Raw genomic sequence first — 12,907 nt, 5'->3', positions numbered from 1 at the left:
ATGTATTAGGTTACACGAATATATGCAAAAATTAAAGACGCTCTGGAAAAACATGACAAAACAGACTTATTAAAGCAAAGGCGATCAATTATTTTTTATGGTTTGATTGGGCAGCCCTGGGGAACACCGTCACCGCAACCTCTGTATACAAGATTACACTCACACACACTTTTGTGTGTGTGAGTGTCATAGCAGTCTTAAATCTTACTCCCGGCAGAGCCGGCGAGATCACGCATAGAGTAAAAAGAAGGAGGGCTACCAGACAGCCTAACCTAGCTGCTGAATGCTCGGGAGATTGATCTCATAAGTTCGCCAGTGGTCCAACCGCGTGGACCACCAAATCCGACCTACATCCTTCAAACAAACTCAAAATACTTATACAAAATTAAAGCTATCACTGAAAAAATAAATACATTACGTTAAACAGCGCATTTTAAAGCTGTTTATAAAATAATAATAACTAAAGACATTACTCAAAAAGTGTTAGATATAGTTTTTTGATTTTGAAAAATTTTAGGGTGGGTTATTTTTTGGTAACAAAGGAATGGTACTTTTAAAAAAGTAAGACACTCGAAAACAACGAAAACAGTTAGGTTAATACAAAATGTGGTTAAACAAGGTGATTTTGGGGCTCGTGGTGACCAGTTTCGCCTTCGTGGCGTCGTCGAAATGTCCCTCGGCGCCGCAGGGTACCACCAAACTGGTGTGCTACTACGAGGGGCGCGTGGAAGTGGGGGAGGTCGACACGTGCGGTTGCACGCACCTGGTGTACGCGGGCCCGGCTAGAGGGAAGGAGCTTGAGACGCTCTCCAAGAAGATGCTGGAAAAGAGGCAGAAGCTCAAGTTCTTGCTGAGGACTTCTGGCAAAGACAAGGTAAGAAACTAAAAACTAAATTTTATAACCCGTAATAGAGATTTTTTAAACAAATTACGCAATCGACTAAAATTTTCTTTTCGTAAAAATTGGAGAAAATTTTTATATACATATGAAAAAAACACTCTTTAAAAATGTGTTGGATTAGGATTAGGGGTATCGTTTGATTCATATTTCAATGTAAATTAGCACAATGACTTAACAATAATTATTATTTAACAATATATATCTTATCCAGCAAAAATACCCTTTGAAAGCACTCTCTTGTCCTTTACTTCCAGAATTTAGTATCACTTTCTTCTGTATGTAAACATAGTTTGGATAAAGATTTGGATTTGGACTAGGATTTGGATTAACTAGGGTGTCTAATAATTACTTTTTCAAATATTATATAATTAGGTGTTAGAACAATAAACTGATGTTAAACTTCTAGATGGCAGTTTGTCAGGAAGTTCTTTAAATGTATATTTTTTTAAATTTTAGTTCGGTACATATATGTAATATTATTATTTTAATCACGGACATAGAAAAATGAGAAAAAAATTCCACTTATTTCACGAGATTAGTTTTAAATAACAGTTCAGTTTTACGTTTATAAGTTATTTTGTTGAAACAAAACTGAAGAAAATTCATTGATACTAAAACATTGTTCAAGTCTTCCATGCCGCAAAAGATATCGAATTTCGTTTGGTTTCCTGACAGTTGTAATAGCGACTCGCCAGCATGTAGCTACACATAACAAGTAACAAGATATTAACATCGATATGAAATCACTTTCAGTGGCAATGATTCATTCTCCGTTGCTTGTGAATAACATTAAAAGGCCTAGCGATCAATCCAAGTATTGCAACTAAATAAGTATCGATCAATTTGCCTTAAAAGAAACGTACGCATTTATGCGATCTCTACGCCGTTTTCCATTGTATTATCATTAATAAAATAATAAATAACAAATACCTATCTCATAAAGCTAATAAATAAAAATAGTACAGTTCACCGTGAAGAAAGGAAAAACAATAATTTATTTAAGGGTTTTTGTCTGGGTATCGAGGCTGACATAACTTTTATAGCTAAGATGAGAAAAATTTAAATTTTAGAGTTAATAAAGTTATAATTAAATTTAAATCATAATTTTTCATGCTAATTTTCAATAAAAAAATGTACTTTCACCTGACAAACATTTTTATACTTTCGAATATTATAAAAAACAAGAATTTTTATACATTCGAATATTATAGAATCAATGCACAAAGCCTACGTGAATATAAAGTGAAACATATATAATTATTTTAAGACATTCACAAAAATTACAGTACTTTTTTGTAGTTGTGTATGTTTATTATATTTTGAAAAATCTAACGCGAAATTCGAGGTATGATTGATGATGCAAGTGCATTGAAAATGACTTTTTCAAAATAACGATCATTCAAAATTTTGTTTGACTTATAAATGCTTTCTTATCCTTATTACTTTCTAACATTTAAAAATTGATTTATCGACAAAACAGAACAATTTTGAAAAAAAAGCTAGCTTAAAATTACAACCTAACCTAGTTGACTTGGTTGTTAAATACATCTGTTTGAATTTCACTCTTGTTTTCGTTGATGAATGTATGAATGAAGTTGAATCTTGAAAGTGGAAATTAACCCACTTATCGATATTCTTTCCAGCTGAAACTCGACAAATAGACTCGTTGTCGATGATAATGCATTTTATTAACTTTTGGTGACAATCGCGCATACAAACGCGGAAATATAAACATTTCTCTGAAATATAAAATGTTTGTATATTTTTAATGTTTAAAAAAATAATTTGATGTAAATAAAAAATGAATATTTTTAGTATATATGTACATAGAAAAAAAACCTTTTTTTAACATCACTATTCATGACTGTATATAACTTTTCAAAAGTGTTCTGATTTGTTACCTAAAAAATACGCAAATAATTCACACCCATTTTTATATAAATCGATTTAAAAATCCCATTACAATGAATGAATCGAACTTAATCGCCTCCCACATATCACTATCGTACGTAACTTACGATCGTTTTAATAACATCATATTTCAATCTATTTCACTTCCGACATCGATATTCTATAGAATCACATCAGTTTTAAATAATATCATTCTTTTTCTGTCAATTTTTTACGCGATATTTCGTTTGAATTCCTTTCTAGAGTGTATTATTTTTTGTAAGTCGGTAGAATAATTCTCATCTTGCCGGTTACCTGCGCCTGCCACACGCGCCTGCAGCCGGTCAGGTAGTCAACGAGCCCTGGGCGGTCTTAAGTAAAAGTGATTGGAAAGGAAAGAAGGCTTTACAAAATAAACAAATTAAATATCTGTGTAACAGGAAACGCCCTGATGACAGAATTTGCGAAGGCTTTTATGTAATACGTACATTCTTTGTAACGAAGTGAGGCAATCCTTTATATCTAGCTATGCATTTTTTCTACCTATTACGTGTTCACTGAAAATATATCATTTGTAAAAAAAATAGAGAATGACCTAATTTTCGGTTTCATTTTTGACCAGTTTCGGCCACGGTTTCGGTTTCGGCCAGAAATCGGCCGAAACTTCGGCTCAGTAGGAATGTGTCAGATCACGTTCGGTTTAATATAGGTACGCCTATAGAATATTATATATTTTCTTTAAAAAGCTGTTATATAAAAGTTAAATTTAAAAGTTTAAAATATTTATAATTTTAAAATATTATTTACTTTTTTCAAAGTTTATCAATTAAATATAATGAGTTTACTGTATTGCAATTGTCTAACGTAAAGACTAGGTTGATTTTTTTATTACTTCTAAAATCTTTCGTTTTTATATTTCTTTTTAATTTAAAGAACCTGTAGCGTACACTGAAGAACTGTTAACAAAGAAACCAAATGCGCTAAAAGTAAACAAAAATGACTAATATTTTTTTTTTAAACTGACCTTAATAAACTCTTACGAATTTAAAAATAAACCTGCTTAATTTCTGGGAAAGTGTTTTAAAAAAATATTTAATTAAGTTTCGGTTTCGGCAACGGCCGAAACTAACAATTCGAATGAAGTCGAAATTCGATTAGAGTTTCGGCTGAAAGTCTAGTTTTGGTTGGTCCTTAAAAAGAATGCAGACAAAAAGTCATTTTGCGTGTATATATAGTAAATAAATTAATTTAACTAAATAAAGTGCATTTGTGCTTAGCGTATAAATTGCAAACATATATAGCCAATGATAACCTCGTCCGCCATACAAAGTTTATTCCTTCAATTTGCAAAATAAAAATTAGTTGGTACTCAAAATCACTGAACATTGTTTTAGGCAAGTCATCATTTACTAGGTTTATATTTTTCGAAAATTAGTGAGACTACGGTACCCCCAATTGAGTTATGTTGTAAGGCTGAAGGTATTGGGGAAAGGAAGGAGATCGGGAGGAGGAAGGTTAGAGAGTACCTAGCTATTCAAATCTGATCATCAAACACGGCTAAATCTGTTTCAAGCAACGTTTCAATTCTGATTTGTGGTCTTACACCAGGGCGATATCATCCTGAAACATTCCACAATTATGCTATGTATTATTTTTAATTAATAAATTGTGAAATAACATAAATTCATCAAATAAAATTTATAGCGCAGGCCGGGATTTGAACCCGCGACCTTCGAATTACTGGTCAAGAGCCTTAACCCTCGACCACGGAGTCTGTCATTGGATGAATCTATTTGTGTGTGTATTGTATGGTGCATTTATTATATAAGGTTTCAGAGAAGGGAAAGGCATTTAATCAGGAAGTAATATTGTTATCGCACCGCCCTCTTATTAGAAATTGTAACAGGAGCAATCGAGAGTAAGTCTAAACACCGTCAAGTGATGAATTATGGATATATTAACAGTCATAACTTGTTTTCCGTTGCCAGGAACCGGTGGAACCATCCAATGGGTATTTCCACAAACTATGAAAACCGTTAAAATATGTGGAAGACTTAAAGAGTATTTTTTTAATAATGATAATCGGACTAAAAATATGTAGATTTAATATTTCATTCAAAATTATTGATCTAAAACTGGGCATTCCGAAACAATTCAAAATAGCTACAACGTCATTATGACATGAAACTGCCAATGTCTGGTAAGAAGGTTGTCACCAACGTCACCCGAAGTGACGTCAACGCCGTCGAATTGAAGAATAAAAACGTATCGTTTATAACATAAAAAATAATTTTAAATGTTTTTGTATTTTTTTCTTCATTTTTTCTAGATTAAAAAAACAGTGAAAATACCTCGTTGAAACATATTGTTAAGAACAATTTAATGCGATCAAAAAGGTTAAGGAGTTTCTCAGCATTTCTTGTTAGAAAGAACAAGCCATTTCAACAAAACTTTCAATCCTAAATTTTTTTCTCGCACAAGGACGATTTATTTACAGAATAAGTTGATAATCAAAAGTTCATTGTTATAGATGCATTAACATAAGAATAAAAACATACTAGGAACGTGCCACGGGTCTGCCGTGAAAAATCACGGGATATTATAATTGTAGGGTTTGTGAAGCTGAGTATTTACTAAAAAAACATTGGCCTCAGGATTCTTTCTCAAGAATATATCGCACTTCCAATTAGTAGTTTTAATTTTAAAAAATATATATTTCATTGAACTAGAGTCATGATACTCATTACTCATGAATATTTCACATTATTTACCAACTTAGATACTTGTACGAACATCCAAAATTAGTATGTTTATAAATACATGAACGTTAAAACATTTAAATAATATATTATTATAAACACATTATAAACTGCCACATGGAAATGAACAGAACACACCACTATCGCTGGAATGACAGTGAAAGGGATTCATTTCCGATTCCTGGAAATAGAATAGAAATTCACTGAATACCTTCATTTATAACATCTGCCATTTCATAATACTAACACAAAGTATTCGCAAAAAAGATCCCGCTGCGGCGTATTCAAAGGACTTGGATTGATAACGTTTTTTGGCGATTTCTCAATCTGTTCAAGCTTCAGATTCTCGGTATCCCTCAAGGCTCTTCAACAGTCCTCCCCGTTTTTAAATCTATGGTTTTACTAACGTAACCACCGCTCCTTTCACCATGATTGTTTGTTTTTGGAAATATTAAAATAAAACATAGTTGATTTAATGAAATGCATATGTTAAAAAACGAAATAGTGTTTTATTAATGATTAAATCTGTTTTCAATATTGGCGTTAGTACATTATTTATGCTGTATAAGCATATAAAAAATTGCATGGTACTAGATGAATTTTCAAATAAATATTATTTCTTCTTCATTAAAATTGTAAGCATAAACAAGTCACTTTTTTCACTTTAAGCTTTGTTTTCGACAAACAATTTATTTTGCAGGTAGCCTTAGAAATTTTTTTATGAAATAACTTCACTAAAACTATTAAATAACTGGACTGGATTTTCTAACGACCATTTTGATCATCTTTGGTGTTACAGTACCAACTTATTTATTTAATAATCACTATCGCTGGTTATTATCGCAATGATACTAAAAAAGGCTTTTTAGAGAGTAAACATTGAATTAACTGCTCCATAAATTATTTTATACTTTAAAATTTTACGAAAATACTTCTACTCGACCGAATCGGTCAGTGAAAGAAAAAAAAATCAAAATTTAGAATTTTTATTGTTGTTATAAAAATGATTTTTCGCACTACGCAAAAAATGACAACAACACTTTAAAATAATACAAACCAACTGACCCCCTACATTTGATAAACTGCATCTTCTACATTTGATAAACTCTACTCTCCAATAAGTTGCTCGACGGAGTAACAAAGCGAGTGACTCGGCCCAGCACTCCACCAGCAGATGCAATTTGGATAAAAGCAAAACGCGCTATTGTTTCTATATCTGCACAGACAGAATGAGCCACAGCAAAATTAAATAGCGAAACGATTAAAAGTTTGAATAAATTTGAAATTTACTAAAGTGATTTATATATACTAGTATATTATTATATTTGCCACTGCATGCATCCAGTTTCCAACCTGTAGAAAGTTGAATCATTAGTTGAAGAAGGAGATCGAATTATAAACGAAACTGAGAGCGAGAAACCAGCACATAGAGAGAGAATCGATAGAAAGATGGAGGTGCAGTAATGATATCATACTCAAATATAGATTCAATGGACAGATCGTTAATACCATCTGACTTAAGTAACGAGAAAGTGTTGCAGATAAGATTGGTCAAAAATATAATTGCATTAAAAATCATCGAATTATCTCACGGTAGCCATCTGTTATTATTTGTATTTGATAGATGAGTGATCAATTTGTGATAGCGGATTTGGTATAATAAAGTTTAATTACAATGGCAGCAAAAAATGCTTGTTACCAAGGGTCTCTGAAAATGGTTTTGTTCTTTACCGAGCGTTGATGTATTTTTCATACAAAAAATCGTTTACGTGTGTTTCAAGTAGGGGGAGACATGTTTTACTCACTAACTTTCATGGTTAATTATGTTTTAGCTACAAGCTTACTGTCAGTTTGTCTGTACATTTATTTAGACCACACTTTTTTAAGGTGGTTGAATATAAAATTATTTTTATGCCTAACATAAATATTTCTTAAATACCTCTACTTGTTGAACGATGAAAGTTAACATTAAGGCTGGCCGCATACATACGTTTTCCGTATTCGATTTCCGAATTCGTTTTCCGTATTCGGAATTCCGTGAGACTAGCGCAAATGTTCGTTTTTCTTCATTCGGAATGTATAAACGTCAGTAACAGTGTTGCCAACAAGGGCGATATATCGCCATTTAGGCTACTCAGAGCGAGAATCGGCGCCGAAAAAATCTAAAAGGCGACTGGTCGCCAATTAAGCTACTTCAAAAACTTCAATTTTAAACATGTCCCGAAATTCTCTAGCCACCCCCCCCCCCCACGAAATTTTTATTTTCACGTAAAAACATCAATTTTAAACATGTCCCACCTAACAGCGAATTCGGCTACTTTACGCTACCTTATGTATGAGAAACGGCGATATTAGGTCAAGATCCGTTGGCAACACTGAATTACTGAACGGAAATTTCCGAACGTTTACGTCGACACAAACAAAATGTATGCAATAGCTGCGTTCCACATGACGTTATTAGGTTTTTTCCATTCGGTTTCTCCGAACGCGCCGGCTCGCATTCGGAACGTGCGTAAGGAATTTGTTCCGTTCGGAACTAAAACGAACGTGTGCGGCAGTTAATGTATTTTCTACTGATTCCGTGCATTCGGATGTCCGAATACGGAAAACGAATTCGGAAATCGAATACGGAAAACGTATGTATGCGGCCAGCATAATGATAGCCGTTGTTTGAACACTTGGTCTGTACATAATTGCAGCCCTTAGAGATATTGAAATAATTAAAAAATATATATATCTAGTAAGTGACAATACAATGATAACTTGGTGAATTTTGTGGATTATTAAATTCTTATTGAAACCATCTTTTATCTTTTTGTAAACTTATCCATTATTATTTTCTTAATATGAGTTTCCTGTATTTTTATTTTTTTATATATATTGAAATTTAATTTTTATTATATCTTTCTCAAGTTTAAAATTATTTCTCGTGTTTAAGTTATTCTACCTAAATGTTAAGTTGTACTTAATATATGTAGAGTTGTACTACCTATATATAAAATTGAGCCACCCATCTCTCAAGTTGTACTACCTGTATGTAGACCTGTACTACATTTGTGTAAAGCTGTACTACCTACTTGTAAATTTGTACTACCTATATGTAAAGCTGTACTACCTTCACATAAAGTTGTACTACCTACATGTAAAGTTCTACTACATTTATGTAAAGTTGTACAACATATATTTAAAAGCCATATTGGCGTTAAATAAATAAATTGAATTACAACTAAATAAGAAGGCAATTAGAGAATAAACAAAGAAAAATCTAACATCTATAGTATAAAAATAACCGCATTTAAAAATTAATTTTTATCTAGGACGTAATTTTAACAAAAAGCTTATCCTTGAAACATCCTTTGTTTGTGATCTCATTACAGAAAAAAAACAATTCACTGAATTGAACCAACAGCGACAAGACAATGAACAGTATAAACTTACCTTGCTTTTTGTGCTAACAACATAAGCTAAATGTATTAGAGTGCTTTAACAATTGAATAAATGTTTAGTTAATTACACTTAAATTGCTTTAGATAATTTAACCCTGCTTTATCCAAGTTCAACTCATGTTCATCTTTTCCCATAATAATTAATAACATATACCATACAACACTCAGCATCTGTTGCCGAGTATTTTCGGTCCATTAAACTATTATGGAACATTCTGGTCAAGATCATCTTAGAAACTGAGATGAGATCTTTGATGCTGTTAATAATACTACAACCTTCACCTTTGTTACGATTTTTGACCCTGTTTCCTTTTCATTAGATTGGATGTTATTAGATTACGTCTGTTAACGAGATGATCGTGTTGTAGTTTAGCCCGTCTGTTGTAATCTTCTGTTACAGACTCTAGGTTTAAGCTATTACATTTCCCGATAAGAGGTTCCAGAAAAATGACATCCCTCTTTATTAGAACATCATTTTTATCAGGATAAAAAATTCTATACCCTTTCGCATTTTCTCCGTACCCTACCATGATTCCATTTTCTCCTTTAGAATCCCATTTTTTTAACAGCTATGGGCGTACTAAAGATATGTAGGTTACTGAGATCAAAATGTTTGTCTATCCATAATTCATTGGGTGTTTTTCCTGGTTCGTTACTTCTACTGGTTCTGTTGAGAACAAACACCGTTACAACACCGTCCTTGTTTTGTTTCATTTAGATTAAAAAACATCAATAACGGCGTCTCCCAATATTTTCAAAAATTTTGATTTGTTAAACAAAATCAATAAGAAAGTGTTTTTGGAAAAAAATTCATATTTTTTTTTATTATGCGATATTATTTGAATAATTTTAAATCGTCACTCAACCGAAGTAATAACTGTTTTTACTCCACTCAACAATAATATTTTGAAATAGAAAAAAAAATATTATACACCCATACAGGATTTTGCAAACATTTGAAATACATAATATTTTAGTGGAACAGTATTGATGAAGAGAAAATTTGCTATTAAAATTATAATGCAGAAGAATAGTATTATTTTTTTATTTTTCTTTATTCAGTGCATTGTTTATTATATTCATTGATAATGTTTAAACTACCAAGTTATGCCCGTCTAGTTGTGGTTGATTATATATGACGTACATTATAAAAATATATCAAGTATGAAATATAGAAGAAATTAAAATAAATATCGAAAGTATACAATATAAAAAAAAATAATGAGTATAGAATTAAAGAGAATATAATTTAGAAAAAAAATATAAATTCGATTTAAGAAATCAATACCAGTACTAATAAGAAAAAATATACTCATGATATTTTATAGGTGTGAGTGTTTATGTCAAGAACATTAAAATAATTTTAAAGAATATATAAAAGTTTGAAATGTGGAGGAATCTAAAAAGAATCAATATAATCATTAACTTATTTTATTTTTTAAATTCTATACTCTTTATTATGTTTTATTTAAACTTTGTATTTAAATGTATTTATTTAAACTTTGTATACTTATGTTTTTGGGATTATGTGCATGCATAAGTATACGTAAGTGATTGTATATATGTACGTATGTGTACATATGTGTGTATGTATGCGTATGAATGTGTGTGTTTATATTGAATTATAGGTATATATACGGATATATAAATATATGCGTACGCATGTATGTATGTGTATATGTAAGCATATATATGTACCTGCCTCAGAACAGAAATCTTCTAGTGAGGCGGGTTACTTACTTGTTTGTATATGATTGTTATTTTAATAAACGCCCGGATTGCCGGCAATTTAAAAAAAATACATATATATATATAACATCGAATTAAGTATGTATAACTAGGTAAGAAAATAAGAAAAAATATGGTAAACTGTTGATATTTTGTATGTGCGAATTACAGTGACATATGTGGATACATTATTCTTCAGCATTTTTTGAATTTGGTTTAGAGTGGAAAAAAAATTGTTACCATATTGTTCTCAACCAAAACTGAATTATGCATTATATATATTATTTTTAATTAAAAAACTGTGAAATAACACAAATTAATCAAACAAAATTTACTTGCGCACGCCGGGATTTGAACATATTTTGAAATGGCTTTCTACTAACAATTGCAGTTGTGGATCAAGCTTACTAGTGGAAATTTGAGACAAGGTCTTGGCTGTTTGAACTTAAGCTAAAATGTTTGAAGACCTCTGGTTTAGAAAAAACGGTTTGATGATCTAAGTCAGATTAAAACAAGCGATCTTTTCTTACTTTTGAAAAAAATCATTACCCAGACTCCTGCCTGAGCAGTGACCCAAAAGTAATGCAAAAACTTCAGTCGTGAATGACTAGTTCTGCTTTTGGCCGAGAGTATGAAAGAAATGTATGTAAATGAGAACGGTTATGTCACAATCAGAATCTGCTTAATCTTAATTGGTCCATAGCTCGATGCTGGGCAAACTTACCAAAAAACACAATCACTTATCGAAGCATGGGTTACGTGTTTATTTATTTACGTAACGCGCCACAGGTGACAGGGTTTTTTTTCTCGTAAATAGAAAGGTATAACAAGTACGAATATTATTTTTATTATGTCCTGTAAATACAGTAGGCGATTTTTTTATAAGTCTTTTAAGTATAATGAGTCCACAAATGGTGCGTGGGAGTGCTTTGATCAATTAAGGCTTAAGTTAATTGGCATTCATTGGTACAGTAAACACTAAAAAGTGTATTTTTTCTGTTGCATAATATATTTTTTTAAATTAAACGTGTGATTTCAGGTTTTTTGAACTTTCGATTATAAATTACGATAATTAATATTTATTATAAATCGAGGCTCCCCAACCGGATGGCGATTTCATAGTTTTCTCTTATTTACACTGTCCAGGGACGCTCTTATGGTTAAAAGCAAATATCTTACGTCTGTAGGCATTGATGTATATAATATAACCTCATTGTCTGTAGGGATTTCTCAAGAAACTTTAGTAATACGTTCAAATAAAAAATAAAATCAACTGTGAGCGTATGCATGTTTTGATTTATTTTGTGAAGTTCAGGTATAAATATAAAAATGTATTCCTGTCATAATCTAAATATGCCACATACAATAAAACCATTTCCAAAAAGGGATTCGTAATTAGGACATCTTAACATTTGTATAAGCCTGATAAGAAAAAGACTGGAGTAAAGCAAATGCCAAGATGTTTCTACTTTGTATTTCATTAAAGTAAACACAATATAAGTCGCGTGATTTGGTATTACTTCGCATTGCATCGCCTGAATCTAGCACAAGGGTTGATTATTTTTTCCTTATTTCACATATTTTACGTATTTAATGTCAGAAATCTCTACTTAATATTGTAATAATAACCCAGATACATACAATACATTGCTTGCAAGAAATTGTCATAAAAAGTTGCTCGTTTTCCAGAGCTTTTAGGTATAAATTATATTTAAATAACGATGTAACAATAACACATTTAACGAATTTCTTCGTGTTACTACAATTTCTGATTAAATACTCAATTAAATTAATTTAAATATTGGTTAATAAGTTGTGGGAAATCTATTTCATAATACGTATTTAAATAAAGGTTTATTGATAACTCCTCAAAATGACAATTCAACACACCTTTCAAATGTGAAATAATGACATTAAAAGTGATGTAACAAAAACTAGATTAAATAAGTTACATATGTTTTTGTTTCATCACTTTTCATAACTCTATAACACTTTTCGTCATCTTGAAGACTTATCCGGTCACCATGAATAAAATATATATTTGCAGCCATAAACTACAAGCAGCCGTGGAAGTTCCTAGGAGCGAATCAATAAATAAGTCAAAATGATTTATTTGTAATAGATCAATAAAGTTGTGTTGATGGAATATTGTAACGATTTGATTTTATGTCATATGAATCACT

General features: G+C 31.2%; 1 protein-coding gene across 1 annotated transcript in view; it reads left to right on the top strand.

Moving 5' to 3' along the window:
* Window positions 1-296: 296 nt before the first annotated feature.
* The window catches only part of LOC149419111 (uncharacterized), a 64,647-nt gene continuing 52,036 nt past the window's right edge, over window positions 297-12,907 (top strand). The window contains exon 1 of the mRNA XM_089638117.1: window positions 297-874. Coding sequence (XP_089494243.1) covers window positions 605-874 — 270 coding nt within the window. The 5' untranslated portion in view covers window positions 297-604. The remainder of the gene's footprint in view (window positions 875-12,907) is intronic.

This window comes from Hesperophylax consimilis, chromosome 12 (genome assembly GCF_061612785.1).
Source record: "Hesperophylax consimilis isolate HC1 chromosome 12, BYU_Hcon_1.0, whole genome shotgun sequence".
NCBI lineage: Eukaryota > Metazoa > Arthropoda > Insecta > Trichoptera > Limnephilidae > Hesperophylax > Hesperophylax consimilis.
This window is presented reverse-complemented; position numbering and strand designations above follow the sequence as displayed.